This window comes from Schistocerca serialis, chromosome 4, assembly GCF_023864345.2.
Source record: "Schistocerca serialis cubense isolate TAMUIC-IGC-003099 chromosome 4, iqSchSeri2.2, whole genome shotgun sequence".
NCBI classification, from domain to species: domain Eukaryota; kingdom Metazoa; phylum Arthropoda; class Insecta; order Orthoptera; family Acrididae; genus Schistocerca; species Schistocerca serialis.
In genome coordinates this window covers 32,825,699-32,844,860 of record NC_064641.1, presented here as the reverse complement: position 1 = coordinate 32,844,860, position 19,162 = coordinate 32,825,699, and the positions used below count along the sequence as shown (strand labels likewise).

At 41.9% G+C, this 19,162-nt stretch overlaps 1 protein-coding gene and 1 pseudogene across 1 annotated transcript in view; one reads left to right on the top strand and one right to left on the bottom strand.

The window, feature by feature from the left end:
• Window positions 1–19,162, bottom strand: part of LOC126473730 (protein Skeletor, isoforms B/C) — a 676,647-nt gene that overhangs the window by 105,742 nt on the left and 551,743 nt on the right. Inside the window, exons 5-6 of the mRNA XM_050100975.1 lie at window positions 17,481–17,719; window positions 6,373–6,553 (exon numbers count right to left, since the gene is read on the bottom strand). Of these exons, the coding sequence (XP_049956932.1) occupies window positions 6,373–6,553; window positions 17,481–17,719 (420 nt within the window). The remainder of the gene's footprint in view (window positions 1–6,372; window positions 6,554–17,480; window positions 17,720–19,162) is intronic.
• LOC126476069 (5S ribosomal RNA) lies at window positions 14,862–14,979 on the top strand (annotated as a pseudogene).

The following is a 19,162-nucleotide window of genomic DNA, read 5'->3' as shown; positions in this document are numbered from 1 at the left end:
ACCACCTCTGAAGGTCTCGCTGTATGGTGGTACAACATGCAATATGTAGTTTTCATGAGGAATAAAAAGGGCGTATATATATATCGGTGTGTGTGAAGCACCCAGAAGACACAATCGGATGTCAATGTGAGCATGCACATGTGCAGACCATCAGCAAATGTGCAGACTATTGCAATTCTCTGTGACACACAAAATGGCCGCTAGAACGCAGTAGTGTTGTTCCTGTTTATAGTTTTTACTAGGCCTGGTAGAGGACGTTGAATGACCACTGGGGAGGGCACAGAGATGCCACAGGCGAGACAGCCATATCAACACCTGTCAGAATTCGAAAGGGGGCTCATGTTGAGCACCCATTTCACCAACTGGTCGAATCGTACACAGTCCAGATCTGTGAGGCATTCAGATGTGGCAGTGGCCTAATGTTGGACTGCATGGAACCCTGAAGTCAAACGTAATAACCAACAACATTTTTATAGCAATGTCAGGTCAAGGGCACACCTTCCCCATCCCTCCCTCCCCCCTCCCCCCCCCTCTTCCCGATGATCGGACATACAAAAAAAAAAAAAAAAGGTTCAAATGGCTCTGAGCACTATGGGACTTAACTTCTGAGGTCATCAGTCCCCTAGAACTTAGAACTACTTAAACCTAACTAACCTAAGGACGTCACACACATCCATGCCCGAGGCAGGATTCGAACCTGCGACCGTAGCGGTCACGCGGTTCCAGACTGTAGCGCTTAGAACCGCACGGCCACACCGGCCGGCGATCGGACATACAGACATACAGTTTCAAAGTTCCCGTATATTCAGCTTTACTCAGAAAAATCTACCACTAACTTATTCCAAAAATTTCAATCTCGCTAAATTGACTTCAGTAGTTTTTAGTGAATTGCTAAATGCTATATACTTTGATGAAGTTTGATACATAATTGATGTTAAGCTTATTCTCTATCACTCTTGAAATTGTGCGGCCTAAGAAAGCTAAACCGATTTGTACTACATGTTAGAATACATTATTGTTTTTTCCTTTTAGTTACATCGTATATAGAGGTGAGAGATGTGTATAAAACTAATATTTTCTGGTATTTGATTGCAAATTTCGGCAAGTGCCTGTGTTTTTAACCATAGAATGATAGCAACTTCAAACTATGGCCCCTTTTATAAATGGCAAGTTTTTCCTAGTAACAAGGTTCTCTTCATGGCAACTATCACATTCCTTATGACCATTAGTGTGCAGTAAGTCATGTATAGAAATCAAGAATGAAAATCAGTCTGTCTTGAAACTTGATTCTCGCTAGCTAATTAGCATGCTCATGCAGTCTACGAATGTTTTCTGTTACTTACGGGATAGTACCACCACGGCGGCTGGCGAACACCACATGAAAGACATGCAAAAAAGGAAGTAGGTATCAATTAGAAACATTAAAACCACAGGTAAGAGCAATCAGAGGGTGTCGACTGCACAAAGTTGTCGCTTGCATCTCTGCGGTAAGTCAGCTTTACCAAAACTGAAGAAGCGTCCTTGCATAGAGAATGTACCATATACCTTGAAGGTGAGATGACTACACTCACCTATCTCCTGCTACCGGCGTTGTGGAAAAGCACAAAAAATAGCCATTTCTGCTTTCTTCGTTTGACTTGCTACACAAGCGACAATACTAACAAGTGGGAGGCGTCAGACTCTGCCAAAGCTATTCATGTTTGGCGGCTTGCACCGTATATGAAGGACTCTAAGATATTTTAGCTCACTGTCATCCCCGTTTCTGAGAAAACCACCCATAAAGTTGAGGGTGCGGAACCGATAGATTTTCATCACACATTGAGACCACAACGCATATTTTCCGAAAAATCGGCAAAAGAAACTATTTCGTCTGCCGCTTATGTAATCCATAACGTTACAGTCCTTCAAAGAAAACAGTGCTAGCCGAGTTACCGAGGCAAATTACTTGAGAAGGGAGAAGCTGTGTTCTGCTCCTACATGCAATTTGCAGGTGTCTCCGCTATGTTTTTCTCCGTATCAAAATTGGTGGGAATAAGGTAAATAAATCAATAATAAAACAACAAGGCAAGTCAATAAAAATGAATATCTTGATTCTGGTCGTTTTACAATCGCTTTTTTGTATGTTACATATGTACATGTCTACTCACATTTCCTTTCAAAAACTAGATGAATATTACCTACACCAATATTCGAAGCAAATATATTCATGATATCAAGAATGTTTAATGTATGCAGTCTTCTAGTAATAAAGAACGTTCCTTCCCAAGATTCGGCAAAAAAAGAGTTGATTTACATTTAAAAATATTTCTTTTTCGGGAATTAATAGTGAAGCATACCATGTATACGATAACTTCTCCCAAAAATCGGAGCAAAAGGTTAGTCATGAAATTTTCTGTGAATGGTTAATGTAGAATTCCCGCTGGATAAACTGCAATTATGAAGCCAGGAAATAATTTTTTTAACTTGGCAATAAAAGTAAACATCACATGGCTGGAATAGAGGTGCGCATTTCTCCTGGGCACCACAGTTACCAAATCTCAGTATCACTGTGCCTTTGTGGTGTACTTCGTAGAGAACAGTGCGTGACGACTATCCACCTCGATCGTCGTTGCCTATAACTATCATTATTTTGCAGAAAGAATGGTATAAGAGTCCCTTGAAAGGAATACAGGGCCAGAATTTATCAATTCCGAGACGACCAGGAAGTTGTTTGGAATGCCAACGGTTTTCCTACACCGCATTAGTAGTGGTAATGTGTTGTGTTGGTGGTGTTTACGTACATTTGCCCACCCCCTGTACAAATATTTCATCATACATGACGGTGTATGTCTGTCGACCCTAGCAATCCAATGCGGAACAGGAAGTATGACATACGTTCTGTGAACTGAATTGGTCGATTTCCAGGATTTGGAGCAAGTGATGTACTTTGTTGAATGTTTCACCGCTTGTACAACTGAAGGACTTAAGAGCACATAAGGGACAGCCGTAAAAGTTTCTTTTGTCGATTCCTCGGAATGGGCGCGTTTCCAGACCCCATATATGACGAAAACTGGTCAGTTTTAATTTATTTATCGTTTCGATTAATTTTGAGTTGATTGCGCGTCATGAACTTAATAGGCGATTTTCTCAAAAAATGGTGGTAGTAAACCAAAATATCTTACAATCCTTCATTTTAGGAGGTACACAAACGGCTTGTGGATCATGAGCCGAACGGTTGGCCGTGTCTGAAGCCTTCCTCTCGTAACTGATGGGATTTTGTAACGAATATGAATGTATTAAGAGTTTTCATGATGGTGATAATTTCAGGGACGATGGAGAAGGGCAGATGTATCAATTTGAGATGAGGAATCCTAATACGGAAAAGAGGCAGTCGAAATTTTTTCACTCTTCGTCTGCTGATGATAAAAATCCATGTCTACACTAATTTGCAATACATTATTTATGTGCATAATTTACAAAAGATGATACTATCACAACAGGTAACCATTCTAGATAAATGGGATGTTGGTTCGTCGCTGAATGTCAACTAGGTGGGGAAATGCTGTTTTCGTGCTTTATCGCCATTTTGCCAAGCTACTGCACTCGTAAAGCCAAAAGTGAGTACAATGGGAATTCGGTCATTTTACGGTTCTATTCATGCATCAATTTGTGCTTGTAATAATTTGTAAAAAACAAATGATTCGTTTACAGCAGCTCTGTACTTATGCGGGAAACTGAGGATCGAACATACAGCGCTGGAAAACCCATTGGGTCAACACCGCGCGAGATTCGAAGTCAGCACGAGGGAAAGACGACACTTTCTGTTAATTTTAGGAATGAAACATCAGGTTCGGTAGTACTTTCCATACTGTACTGTGCATGGCACACAATTCATGTACGATTTATTGAATGCAGGTTGAATCCGTTTCACCCACACTTTTTCCAGTCGGGGGTCCGTATAGTTCGTTGAACCTTTAGGTCGTTATGTTGTGGTACCACTTGCGCTATTTTCTTTGACGGTGGGAATAATCTTGTTACCATGGTTACTTGTCTCGATCCCATCTGTCGGCCGTACAGGAATACCATGTCTGCTAATTCAGTAAATTGTGCTAAGTCTGGTCGACGGTACACTTTCGGTTGTAAACACAGTTTTTTTGACTGAATTCCCCAGGAATAAGGTGTTTAAAGAGCTTAGAATAATCTGTCTTCTCAGCTAGAATAACGAAGACGTCGAGTGTCTCTCGAAAACGCAGAAGGTGGCAGCCTTACATATCTTTGTATGACGACTTGCGACGTCAATGTACACATCCGACCGTATTCAGTGCTGAGTTTCTTGTCGGTACCCCTCGTAATGTATACCTACATATCTCAAACTGATAAAACTCTGTCGTCCCTGAATGTTTGTATCATTTTTATGGAAACACACTTTACACAGATAGTACATCACTTTCGAAATGATGAACTCATTTCATAGTAATGTAAAGATGCGATTTGAAGACCATGGTGGTGAGTTTTACCACCTCCTGCAGTTCAACCACCTGCTAAAGATTTTGGTGCAGGACAGAGGATTCGGTTGCCTAGGATTGAAACTGTCCCCGAACCACTGAAGAGGATATGGGGTTTTTGCATACCTTCTTATCCACATTTATTTCTCTACAGTTTAGCAAAATAATTTTTTGATGCTGTAAATCAATAATTCTCTACTTATCTGTATTTAATGCACCATGTCGACTGTAAAATGTGTCTTCAATTTAATGTAGCAGTAATATACGTTTCCTTTTTCCGAAATTCCGTACCTTTGCATGGTATCACCGTATCGCAACTTATTTGTAACTAATATACAGGGTTATTACAAATGATTGAAGCGATTTCATAAATTCACTGTAGCTCCATTCATTGACATATGGTCACAACACTCTACAGATACGTAGAAAAACTCATAAAGTTTTGTTCGGCTCAAGCCGCACTTCAGGTTTCTGCCGCCAGAGCGCTCGAGAACGCAGTGAGACAAAATGGCGACAGGAGCCGAGAAAGCGTATGTCGTGCTTGAAATGCACTCACATCAGTCAGTCATAACAGTGCAACGACACTTCAGGATGAAGTTCAACAAAGATCCACCAACTGCTAACTCCACTCGGCGATGGTATGCGCAGTTTAAAGCTTCTGGATGCCTCTGTAAGGGGAAATGAACGGGTCGGCCTGCAGTGAGCGAAGAAACGGTTGAACGCGTGCGGGCAAGTTTCACGCGTAGCCCGCGGAAGTCGACGAATAAAGCAAGCAGGGAGCTAAACGTACCACAGCCGACGGTTTGGAAAATCTTACGGAAAAGGCTAAAGCAGAAGCCTTACCGTTTACAATTGCTACAAGCCCTGACACCCGATGACAAAGTCAAACGCTTTGAATTTTCGGGGCGGTTGCAACAGCTCATTGAAGAGGATGCGTTGAGTGCGAAACTTGTTTTCAGTGATGAAGCAAACATTTTTTCTTAATGGTGAAGTAAACAGACACAATGTGCGAATCTGGGTGGTAGAGAATCCTCACGCATTCGTGCAGCAAATTCGCAATTCACCAAAAGTTAATGTGTTTTGTGCAATTTCACGGTTTAAAGTTTACGGTCCCTTTTTCTTCTGCGAAAAAAACGTTACAGGACACGTGTATCTGGACATGCTGGAAAATTGGCTCATGCCACAACTGGAGACCGACAGCGCCGACTTCATCTTTCAACAGGATGGTGCTCCACCGCACTTCCATCATGATGTTCGGCATTTCTTAAACAGGAGATTGGAAAACCGATGGATCGGTCGTGGTGGAGATCATGATCAGCAATTCACGTCATGGCCTCCACGCTCTCCCGACTTAACCCCATGCGATTTCTTTCTGTAGGGTTATGTGAAAGATTCAGTGTTTAAACCTCCTCTACCAAGAAACGCGCCAGAACTGCGAGCTCGCATCAACGATGCTTTCGAACTCATTGATGGGACATGCTGCGCCGAGTGTGGGAGGAACTTGATTATCGACTTGATGTCTGCCAAATCACTAAAGGGGCACATATCGAACATTTGTGAATGCCTAAAAAACTTTTTGAGTTTTTGTGTGTGTGTGCAAAGCATTGTGAAAATATCTCAAATAATAAAGTTATTGTATAGCTGTGAAATCGCTTCAATCATTTGTAATAACCCTGCATTTAACAAACATTATATAACAAGTAAGTACGTGCCGTGATGACGATGTATTATTTATTAGACGTAAGGAGCACTGTCTTTGCTAACAAGCCCAAATCTAAAATGGCCTGCGTAAACAACGTGGTAAAAGAAGTAGCTGCGACGCCGCACCAGAGAGGCTGATATACTGCAGCGAGTGGTTGTCGGGGCAGCAGGCGGCGCGAGTACTCACAGTGATCTTGGTCTGCCCCAGCGCCGGCGGCACGTCCAGGTCCTTGGGGATGAGCACGTGCCCGAAGTTGTGGCGGTACTGCACGCACCACACCGCCAGCCAGTCGATGTCGTACACCGTCAGGTTGCCCGGCAGCTGGATCTCGATGTCCTCACCCTGGTAGCCGCGCAGCGGGTCCAGGCTGCAACACGCGCGTGCCGCACTCATTACGCTGTACCGGGATGCCAGACACACACACAGTCGCGAGGTGGTTTAGCAGTGGTTCCCAACGTGGGGGTAATTACCCCTTGGGCGGTAAAGTGAGATTTTCTGAGGGGTAAAAACGAAACGATTCGATTCTGGTTCAAATGGCTCTGAGCACTATGGGACTTAACATCTTAGGCCATCAGTCCCCTAGAACTTAGAACTACTTAAACCTAACTAACCTAAGGACATCACACGCATCCATGCCCGAGGCAGGATTCGAACCTGCGACCGTAGCAGTCCCGCGGTTCCGGACTGAAGCGCCTAGAACCGCACGGCCACCGCGGCCGGCGATTCGATTTTGTTTCTGTCACGGAACTAAATTATTTTCAAAAGATCATTACCACTCTAATATTGAGTATTTAAGTTGTCAATAATTACTTTTTCGCAATTAGTAGTATTAATCTCGTGCAGGTTCGATTCCTCATATAGTCCACCCACTACACACATATGTTGTGCTTTGTTCCGACCATGGCTGATGATATATACGTAACAGATGCTAAATATCTCAAGAAGAAGTCTTAGCTAGTACCTGCAGTCGCCAAGGAATTGTTTCCTACTCTCTTCGCAAAAGACAAATGGATTAAAAGCGCGATACATCAATAACTACATAAGGCTCTGAGCACTATGGAACTTAACTTCTGAGGTCATCAGTCCCCTAGAACTTAGTTCTACTTAAACCTAACTAACCTAAGGACATCACACACATCCATGCCCGAGGCAGGATTCGAACCTGCGACCGGAGCGGCAGCGCGGTTCCGGACTGAAGCGCCTAGAACCGCTCGGCCACCCCGACCGGCAATAACTACATAAGGCAGTATTATTATTAGACTGGTTAGATATAAAGCATTAACAGTCCGAAGTCGTCCAATTTGTGTCAGTTCAGAAGTAAGGAGTCCAGGAAACAAGTGATTCACAAACAGTAAATACAGCGCACACATCTGAACTTGTTCGACTTTAAATGGGGTTGAAGTGTGCAGGTTAAGCAAGTGCCGCAATGGAGAGGAGTAATGCACGGAAGTACGTCTTGTAGCGAGTGTCTATCCTCACTGTGTGTAGTTATCTTTCTTATCTTAGAAGAAGTTGTGGCTAGCACTTGCGATGCTCCACGATTCCTTCGTTATTCATTTATTCTAACACCCCCCCCCCCCTCCCCCTTCACACACACACACACACACACGCAAAACTAACAAGGGAACCTCCCCATCCCACCCCCCTCAGACTTAGTTATAAGTTGGCACAGTGGATAGGCCTTGAAAAACTGAACACAGGTCAATCGAGAAAACAGGAAGAAGTTGTGTGGAACCGTGAAAAAAATCAGTAAAATATACAAACTGAGTAGTCCATGTGCAACATAGGTAACGTCAAGGAGCATCTGAGCGGGGGAACGCCGTGGTCCCGTGGTTAGCGTGAGTAGCTACTGAACGAGAGGTCCTTGTTTCAAGTCTTCCCTCGACTGAAAATTTTACTTTCTTTATTTTCGCAAAGCTATGATCTGTCCATTCGTTCACTGACGTCCCTGTTCACTGCAATAAGTTTAGTGTCTGTGTTTTGCGACCGCACCGCAAAACCGTGCGATTAGTAGACGAAAGAACGTGCCTCTCCAATGGGAACCGAAAACATTTGATCGCAAGGTCGTAGGTCAACCGATTCCTCCACGGGAAAACACGTGTGATGTATTCTATACGACACTGGTGACGGCATGTGCGTCACATGACAGGAATATGTTGTCGACCCACCTAACTTGTACACTTGGCGAATGGATAAAAAGATTCTTCTACCTTGCTCGATTTAGGTTTTCTTGTGGGTGTGATAATCACTCCCAAAAAAGTGATGAAAACATAAGAGATTGTCACATAAACTGAAAATAAAAAATTAAACTTTTCACTCGAGGGAAGACTTGAACCTAGGACCTCTCGTTCCGTGGCTGCTCTCGCTAACCACGGGACCACGGCGCTCTTAGACTGCCAGTGTCCTTGATGTTGCCTATCTTCGCATGGACTACTCAGTTTGTATATTTTACTAATTTTTTTCATAGTTCCACACAACTTCTTCCTGTTTTCTCGATTGATCTGTGTTCAGTTTTTCAAGGCCTATCCACTGTGCCAACTTATAACTAAATCTGAGAGGGGTGCGACGGGGAGGTTCCCTTGTAAGTATAATTCATCTATCTGTCATTATTTTAAAAATAAGTGTTCTATTCTTCAGTTTAGTCAGGTGCTAACGTTGGTAATGATGTGGAGGAGGCGGGGCAACAGATGGCAGAAGGCGGGGGGGGGGGGGGGGGGCGGGGGAGGGGAGGGCGGGGGTACTATCTAATGTCTAACTGCATTCAGAGGTAACGGTCTAAGAAAGGTGGGAACCACTGGTGTACATCAATACTCTGCAATTTGTGTCAGTTCAGAAGTAAGGAGTCCAGAAAACAAGTGATTCACAAACAATAAATACAGCACACACATCTAAATTTGTTTGATTTTAAATGGGGTTGAAGTGTGGCAAAAGATGCATAGAACCATATTCAGACTATTTCTTGCTCGTTCCACTCTCGAACAGCACGTAGCTAAAATGGACACCTAAGTCATTCAATGCGTGACACAATTTCATAATCGATTATTAATGTAAAGCCAAACGTGACACGTAACAACAAACTGTTCGCTCCTAGCCAAAGTTTATAACAAGTGAATTCCCTTCTTTATACATAAGACATATTTATGACAACAGATAACACTGATACCTTAAAACCATTCTGAAAGTTTATTTTAGGATAGTGAAGCCAAACATGTTCTTGGCGGGGAGGGCTTTAAGAAATCCATACTACAAATTACGTAACCATTTTAAAACCTTGTGCCACGTTTTGCTACCTTCAACTGAGAATCTATAACAACTAACTACCATAATATTATAATAGTTTTCATGGGGAACCTACTCATTTGGCTAGTTCCAAAATCATATCACGTGTTAACAATGGAAGGTGTTGTTATACATTAAAATTCAATTAAACGGTTGATTTGGAAAGTACATTTATTCAGCAGATGCTGGAGGACAAAAGATCACGTTTTATACTTAGTATAAATGCAGTTCAAATGCATCAACTGAATTAATATTACTGGAATATGTATAACAATTTTAAATTCTCAATAACTTCGAAAATACAGGATGTTCCAAAAAGATTGTACGTATTTTTGAAACCATACATTCATTAAACTGCAAGACACGCAGCTACGAAGCAAGTTTAGATTACAGATGTTCAATATGTCGTCCACCAGCGACACGAACAATATCAATACTCGAATTGCTTCCATACTCGGGTAAGCGCGTCCATCGCCACTGATGTCGTGGCGACAGTTCCGGTTCTTCAACTCTTCTTCGTTCTGTTATAGCGGTGACGCATAAACGCTGCCCTTAATGAAACTCCGCAACAAGAAGTCACAGGGCGTCAGATTTGATGAACGCGGAGCCCAGCTGAGAAATGCTAAGTTGCCAACTGTTTGACGACCAGTCCGACTGCTCGGTAGATTTTCATTCAGATACGAGGGCGGTTCAGAAAGTAACCTCCGATTGGTCACAGTGCGGGTTGTGGGGGGAGTAGCGACGCCATCTGTGCGTTCACGCACTCAACAGGTCAGTCGGCATCAAGCCGTGGTCGAGTGAACGTCGTACCTGCGCTAGTTTAGTTTTTGTGGCAGTTTGAAATGTGTGCTGCAATAGAAAACCCCGCCAAATGTGAAGTGCGTGCTGTCATAAGGTTTTTTACAGCCAAAGGATATTCTGCAGCAGCTATTCATTGTGAGCTTTGTGCCGTGTACGGACCAAGAGTTATGAGTGAACGAGTTGTCCGTGAATGGGTACGTTTATTTAAAAGTGGACGAGAAAACGTTCATGATGAAGAGAGGAGTGGTAGACCATCACTGGTGACTGACGAACTCGTTCAGACAGTTGATGCAAAAGTTCGTGAAAATCGACGTTTCTCAATGTCGGAGTTGTCTACTGGTTTTCCACAGATTTCTAAGACTCTCTTGTACGAGATAGTGACAGCAAGATTGGGTTACCGTAAGTTCTGTGCACGATGGGTGCCCAAAATTCTTACCGACCACCACAAAACTCAAAGAATGGCCTCTGCATTAGACTTTCTGTCACGTTATGAGGACGAAGGAGAACCATTGTTAAACAGAATCGTGACCGGTGACGAAACCTGGATTAAGTCCGTGAACCCTGAGACAAAAGAACAATCAAAGATGTGGGCACATTCAAATTCGTCTACCAAACCAAGAAAAGCCTCGCAAGATTTTTCTGCCAGAAAACTGATGGCAACGGTGTTTTGGGATGCCAAAGGGGTGTTGTTGGTTGAATTCATGGAATGTGGTACGACCATTAATCAAGACGTGTACTGTGAAAAAATAAAAAAGTTACGACGGGCTATACAGAACAAACGCCGTGGCATGCTGACTTCCGATATCGTTTTTTTGCACGATAACGCCCGTCCTCACTCTGCTCGCAGAACAACGGCCCTTCTTGAGTCCTTCAAGTGGGACGTTATCAACCATCCACCTTACAGCCCAGACCTGGCGCCAAGTGATTATCACCTCTTCATGCATTTGAAGAAATGGCTCGGGTCACAGCGGTTTGATGACGACAAAGAGCTCAAAGATGCGGTCACAGGCTGGCTCCAGGCACAAGCGGGTGATTTTTATGCAGAAGGAATTTCAAAGCTTGTGAAGAGATACGATAAGTGCCTCAATCGCTATGGAGACTATGTAGAAAAATAGTGCAAAGATGTAGTTGTAAGATGTATATATTAAAATATTTTTATTTGACTTGGTGTATTTTTTTAAATCAACCGGAGGTTACTTTCTGAACGGCTCTTGGCCATTCCAATCCCAATGAGGGGATCCCCGTATCTTCAAATGGCTCTGAGCACTATGGGACTCAACTTCTGAGGCCATCAGTCCCCTAGAACTACTTTAAACCTAACTAACCTAAGGACACCGCACACATCCATGCCCGAGGCAGGATTCGAACCTGCGATCGTAGCGGTCGCGCGGCTCCAGACCGTAGCGCCTAGAGCCGCTCGGCCACTACGGCCGGCATCCCCGTCTCGTTGATAAATATGGTTGTCCTCGAACAGTCTCGGAAACAGCCACCTTTGTGGCCTAGCAAACTACTGCTGAGCGTCTACAGTGTTTCCATCGAAGACGAATGTGTTATAAACACGCTGACTTTGGACGAACCTCGTACACGTTCATTGTGTGCATGTTGGTTCTGTAGGCCCCAGATTCGAACATTTTCTTTACTTTCCTACTAAGATGGAATTTCGCTTCATCACTGAATACGATGCATTGTACACATATTTCAAGCTTCAAGACAGCCCTCTGTAGGAAGATAGGTTCATGGGATGGTTGCTAACTACTTCATAAATACTAGTAAAGTCATCCCCTACAGTGGACTACACAAAATAAAATATGATAAACAAAATACATGTTAACTTAATATAATGTAAAAGTTCCTATACCTAATACCGTTTCTAAGTGTGGTGTCCCCACTATTGCTGTTTCTAAGAGTGGTATCCCTCTATTACCGTTTCTAAGAGCGGTGCCCCTCTAAATATCTTAGGATCCTACAAGTATGTACATCAGTGTGGTAAGTGTATATATATATATATATATATATATATATATATATATATATATATATATATATATATATAAGTGTATATATATATATATATATAAGTGTATATATATATATATATATATATATAATCTATCTAGTTCAAGTAAATCATGTTCCTATAAAGTTTGTGTAGTTCATCTCCTTCCTTTCATGAGTATCAAGCAATATAAATAAATGTTTTACTTAATAAATAAATAAATCTTCTTAGATAATTGCTGCTGCGTTCCATGCTGTATATACATTCTGTATTTACCTTGTGGTACCTGTAAAATTCTATTCATAAATAAATATTTGTGTATGTCTCTCCATACTGTCAGATAATCACGAATTATATAATGTCAAATACTTCATCAACATGTATAAATTTTTCTAAGGGAGGGATGAGAGTATGAGCCGCAACAGGGGACTGACGTTTTGTTTTCTCCTTATTCTCCTTTCTATTTAATGGCGCATTAGTTCAGTACAGTAGATGAGCTTTAATTATGTCATTAGATGACTGCTAAATATGTTCTCTTAAATAATTCTTCATTACAAGTTCCCATTAGATTAGTGTTAAAGTGTTATAGATTTAAATCTTCTGATATATTTCCAACAATGGCTGCTGTAAATAATTCTTTCCACATAAATCTATACTTTCACCTTTGGTTATAAGAATATATAAGACACCACATAAGTTATTATCTCAGGCATACCAATCTTTCAATAAATAATATTCTTTCCACTACTTTCATTCTGTATTCCATGAGTACATGTGATATAGCGTTCAAATCTAGTTTCTCTCCTCTCAACATATTCTCAATTACTCATAACATTCTCACCTATCCATTATTCATTCTTCACAAAATAACATATACTTATTCCTCAGCATTATATATATATATATATATATATATATATATATATTCCTCTTATTCATCACCACTTACTTTTTGCTTCAACAACAACAATAATAATAATAATAATAATAATACCCTTTTCTCATCTTATATTCCATTTACCTCTCTCCGTATTACTATTTGTCCTCTTATTAAACTAAAATTACATTCACTCATCTCATTCAGTCACTCACATTACTCATATCAACATTACTATTATCACATGCCTCCTAAAGAAAATAATTCTGTTCAGTTCTCTGCCTCCTCTAATGTGTATATGCCTCCTCTAATGTGTATATGCCTCAATAGCAACTCCTCTTACAACCAAATATCTTATTAGCTATTGGATGGTTCACATTGCTTTCTAGACTTACCTGCATTCATTAGATTGTAAGTATCTGTATAACTTAAATGTAGGCTCATCACAACTGTATATCATATTAATTACCTTCTCCTTTTATATATATAATATCAAAATCATATTCTTGTAGTGATGCACACCAGCGTGCAACACGTGAATGTAATAACTTGCATGATAGCAGGAAAGAAAGAGCTTGATGGTCAGTATAAAGCTTAGTACGTTTTCCCCATAGAAAGTAGCGAAACTTGCGAAATGCCCATACTATGGCAAGTGTTTCGCACTCGGTCACTGAATATGACTTTCTTTCAGTTGTCAGTATGTTGGCAGAGCCAAATGATGAGAGTGGTGCAAACGTTGATGCTGCGAAGATGTGGCGGGAAGATCGTGAAGAATTCAACAGGATAGCAGAGCGAATAGTAAGAAAAACACTCCACCATAATCCTGATTTGTTAAATATCCTTTCTTTGTAATGTGATATAATAGAAACCATGGAATACCAAAAAAAAAAAGTGCTACCATTATCAATAGCGTACTGAAGCTCGTCAGAAATCGCTACACGTCTGCATTTGTCGTCGTAACTTAGACCCTGTAACAGCTGTAACTTGGACGACTTCACAACCAAATGACCTCTCAAAACACGCCAAATTGTTTTCCTAGGCAGTTGAATGTCCCGACTGGCACAATGAAATGATTTTCTACGACTACGTCGGAAAGCTGTTTGAATTCTTGCGACATTTTCGTCGGAAACACGAAAGCGACCACGCCTCTTTCCTTTACATACACATCCTGTGTCTACAGACTGTCGACACTATCTGTGAATGCTCCATCCATTCGGAGGGTTAGTTTGGTACTTCAGCCTGAAACATCTTGGGAGTGTAATCACGGAATTACACTTGGCACACTCGAGAACTCAAAATGATTTCTACTGCGGAGTAGCCATTTTGCAAACCGAGCAAACAGAAGACAACTGGCAGTGAATATAAAGCAGACAAAGTATTCGTTTTTCCAATAATACAGCCGTGGCGCCGCGATCGATAATTTTGAAAACGTAGTACTTTGTAATATGTATATTCTTTTTGAAACGCCCTGTTTTACAGACGCCCAAACTCTAAAGAGTTTTGGAATCAGCGCAAAAATTTCTTTAAGGTGAGGCCCTTTATACATAAATTTTCCGTCACTTTAAATTTCGTAAAATTTCAATTATTTTATTTTGCTAAGGTGGCAGAGAGATTTGTTGATATAGTAATGGACTCATGTGATTGATATCACATGAACATACGTTCAAACAAATTTATTATGCAACAGAAAAACCATTTTTAAGGCAATACTAATATAAATTGACCAACGGCCTTGCCGCAGCGGTAACACCGGTTCCCGTCAGATCACCAAAGTTAAGCGGTGTTGGGCTGGGCTAGCACTTGGATGGGTGACCATCCGGTCTGCCGAGCGCTGTTGGCAAGCGGGATGCACTTAGCCCTTGTGAGGCAAATTGAGGAGCTACTTGATTGAGAAGTAGCGGCTCCGGTCTCGGAAACTGACATACGGCCGGGACAGCGGTGTGCTGACCACATGCCCCTCCATATCCCCATCCAGTGACGTCTGTGGGCTGAAGATGACACGACGGCAGGTCGGTACCTTTGGGCCTTCATGGCCTGTTCGGGAGGAATCACATCCGTTAAGCTGGCCGAGAGAGGAACGTCTTTGAATATGTTTTGGACCGACACGAAGCTTCACTCCAGAGTGGGCTGACATTGTAGCATGTCATGTAGCTCTGCAGTACTCTCGAGTTTTCTGAGTAGCGACCAAACTGAGGTTGGTAGCAGCGCAAAACCGTTTCTGATGTCAGTTGTAACAATGAGTGCCTTTTGTGTGTTATTTCCGAAATAAATACTGAGCTATGAAGACATATTTTGATTTATGGATATCTGCATTGCACATTGTTAAGAAATCCAACAGCATAAGTGAACTTTGGGACGAGAGACCTGGAAGCGACTGCATCGACCAAATTCATCACATTACATTGACGACATCCGCAAGTTGAGTTTGTGGCATGATTGAAAGGGGACACAGACTTTATTTGTATCGATCCCGCGTGTAGGTAACAACACATGTACAAGCTCTGATGTCTCTTATTGTATCAGACTGGACATTCTTCCCTACGTAACGAGAGAATAACAATGTTTTATCCTTTAGGGGAGAAAGTTGGTGATTGAAATTTTGTGAAAAGATCTCACAGGAACGAAGTTAGCATTAGTTTTAATGACTGCCACCCCATCTCACTTACAGTATCCAAGACGCTTTCTCCTCTGTTACGTGATAAAACAAAATGAGATGCCCTTCTTTGAACTTATTCCATATCCTCTGTTAGCCCGTCCCTGTAGCCACTCACCGCACCCCTATCCCTCCTGATTCCGCATAGAGCGAATCACAAGGCAACTCAGGAGTCACCCCACTCTTTGGGCTCTTGGCTCACAAGTGATTCAACTCGCAGTGCTCCTGGCTCCTTCACTGATTCAGCTCGTAACTGAATTTTGTTTTCTTGACTCAGTGGTCTCCATTCGATTCCAACTGATGTTAGATATTGTCCATTGTAACAGTAATGGTGTATATATCGTATTATTGAACTTTACATTTGATTTAGAGCACTCATAAATTATAGAATACACTGTGTTTACTTTTGTTCTCATTGTAACTTTTTTTTAAAAAGATACATTTTAATAGTAAGTATTTTAACTTTTTTATAAAACATACTTTTCAGGGCTGTAGGACACATGTTAACCACTTTGTCTTGTCATAGAAGTGTTTCAAGCGATCTTCGAGTGTGTATCAACTTACTAAACTAGATAAGAAAGGGAAAATGTCATTATTGGCAACAGATAACATGTTGTGCTTCAGGCTTCTAATCAGTCCTGTAGAGATGCGCGAAGCCCAGCATCCTGCAGGACCTCTGGATTGCTTTGGGCCAGGAAGGCAGTCAGGATCGCTATCAGCGAATGTTTCTTCTGCAGGAAATTAAGTAATTATTTCTCACGAACCATCCTCACCTATGCCTGCATCCACTTCAGATGAGGTTCTTTTTCAAGGAAGTCAAAGTGAGTTTTAATCTGTATTCAGACTGCCCTTGTCGTTTGGTTCCCTATTAGATCCTGATTTATTTTCTTTTGTGGTACCTTCACCATCAATCGATTTTCTTTTGCAACGACCCATAAATAAATCTGTCATCGCTACGAAGTCGGTCAAATCAAAGAAAGTTATGACATTAAATACGCAACATTTAAAATTATTCGTAATACGTTCATGGCCATGTTCCGCAGCAGCTGTTATAATAAATTATTGTTGCTTCCCCTGCCTGAAGCTTACTGCGGTTAAACAGCATTTTTAACCAGACGCATTTCGATTCCATTTCCAGAGCACCTTTTGTGGTCATTCTGGAAATATGCTAGCATATACCTAAAATGTCTCTACCTTGAAGACAGTATTTCTTTATAAAATTAGTAAACAATTTACTTGTGGTGTTTTTGAATCTTGTTACATGTACTGAAGTCCTGAAGTTCATTGTTAGCGGAGACTGAAATCGAAAAAATAAAACATGGTTGCGCATTCACGATTCGCAATTTTTCGTCTTAAGCAGTTTTTGTGGCACTTCCAATCTGTGAGCTTCGCGTGAGAAACAGCACTGTAATTTTCACGTGTTTCGCATTCAGCAGAGTGTTTACGTGTCCCTCTGCCCATACACCTGTAAGAATATATGGTGACGTTAACTGCCGCGAGTCTGTTGACTTGTAACGAAAATGCACTGAAGACGGCTGATTATAGCCAAAGTCTGGATTTGCAAGTGTAATAAAAACTAACAGGATTACGACTGACTGCTGTGTGCCTCTCCTTCGTCCCGATAAATGGTGAGTTTTAGACCTAAGAAACGCAGACAGGGCAGTGGACTACGCTGGGCGCTGACCCACCTGCCTATCTCGTTGGGCACCTTGATGCCGAGCGGGCTGGGCTCGGTGCCGTTGCCGACCCAGAAGTAGGCGTCGGGCCCGGCGCCGTCGTAGTGCAGGTTGGGGATGTAGAAGGTCTTGGCGTCGAGCACGCTGATGTTGCCCGAGCGCAGGCCGTGCGCCAGCCGCTTGAACTCGGGCAGGACACGCGCCTTGGGCACCTCCAGTCCCAGAGGGATGAACACCTCGCCGAAGTTCACCTGCGAACACCAGAGGCCTCTCACGTCACTACGCAGCTGGCATTTCTGTGTGATCGAAGTACATGGGAAGTTTGAAACAGTTGAGGTCTCTATATTCAACGTGTTAGCAACTTTATTGCCTTGCAAGACGATAATAAATTATCATCATACTCGCTCAAGGGGAGGTGCAGGTGATATTTCATTCCGGTTGAAAAAAAAAAAAAAAACAAAAAAAACCTAACTTACCTTGACATGTCGAATTTAGCTGGTAAATCCAATTTTCTAAATAAAATTTCATCACATTTCAATTTTTGAATTTCGAAAAAAATCTATATTTTTTTTCAAATACGTACGTGGTTATCAGACAATGTATTCACAAAAATGTTTTGAGCCAAAAAAAGGTCCAAATGGCTCTAAGCACGATGGGACTTAACATCTGAGGTCATCAGTCCCCTAGACTTACAAGGGAACCTCCCCATCGCATTTAGTTATAAGATGGCACAGTGGATAGGCCTTAAAAAACTGAACACAGATCACTCGAGAAAACAGGAAGAAGTTGCGTGGAACTATGAAAAAATAAGCAAAATATACAAACTGAATAGCCCATGCGCAAGATAGGCAAAATCAAGGATAGTGTGAACGCAGGAGCGCCGTGGTCCCGTGGGTAGCGTGAGCAGCTGCGAAACGAAAGGTTCTGGGTTCAAGTCTACTCTCGAGTGAAAATTTTTACTTTCTTTATTTTCGCAAAGTTATGATCTGTCCGTTCGTTCATTGACGTCTCTGTTCACTGTAATAAGTTTCGTGTCTGTGTTTTGCGACCGCACCGCAGTACTGTGCGATTAGTAGACGAAAGGACGTGCCTCTCCAATGGGAACCGAAAACATTTGATCGCAAGGTCATAGGTCAACCGATTCCTCCACAGGAAAACACGTCTGATATATTCTATACGACACTGGTGACGGCATGTGCGTCACACGACAGGAATATGTTGTCGACCCACCTAACTTATACACTTTGCGAATGGGTAAAAAGATTCTTCTACCTTGCCCGATTTAGGTTTTCTTGTGAATGTAATAATCACTCCCAAAAAAGTGATGAAAACACAAGAGTTTGTCATGTAAACCGAAAATAAAAAATTAAAACTTTCACTCGAAAGAAGACTTGAACCAAGGACCTTTCGTTCTGCAGCTGCTCACGCAAACCACGGGACCACGGCGCTCCTCTGTTCACGTTTGCCTAGATATTGCTTATCTTGCGCATTGACTACTCGGTTTGTATATTTTGCTTATTTTTTCATAGTTCCACACAACTTCTTCCTGTTTTCTCGATCGATCTGTGTTCAGTTTTTCAAGGCCTATCCACTGTGCCAAGTTACAACTAAATCTGAGGGGGGTGCGTTGGGGAGGTTCCCTTGTTAGAACTGCTTAAACCTAACTAACCTAAGGACATCACACACATCCATAC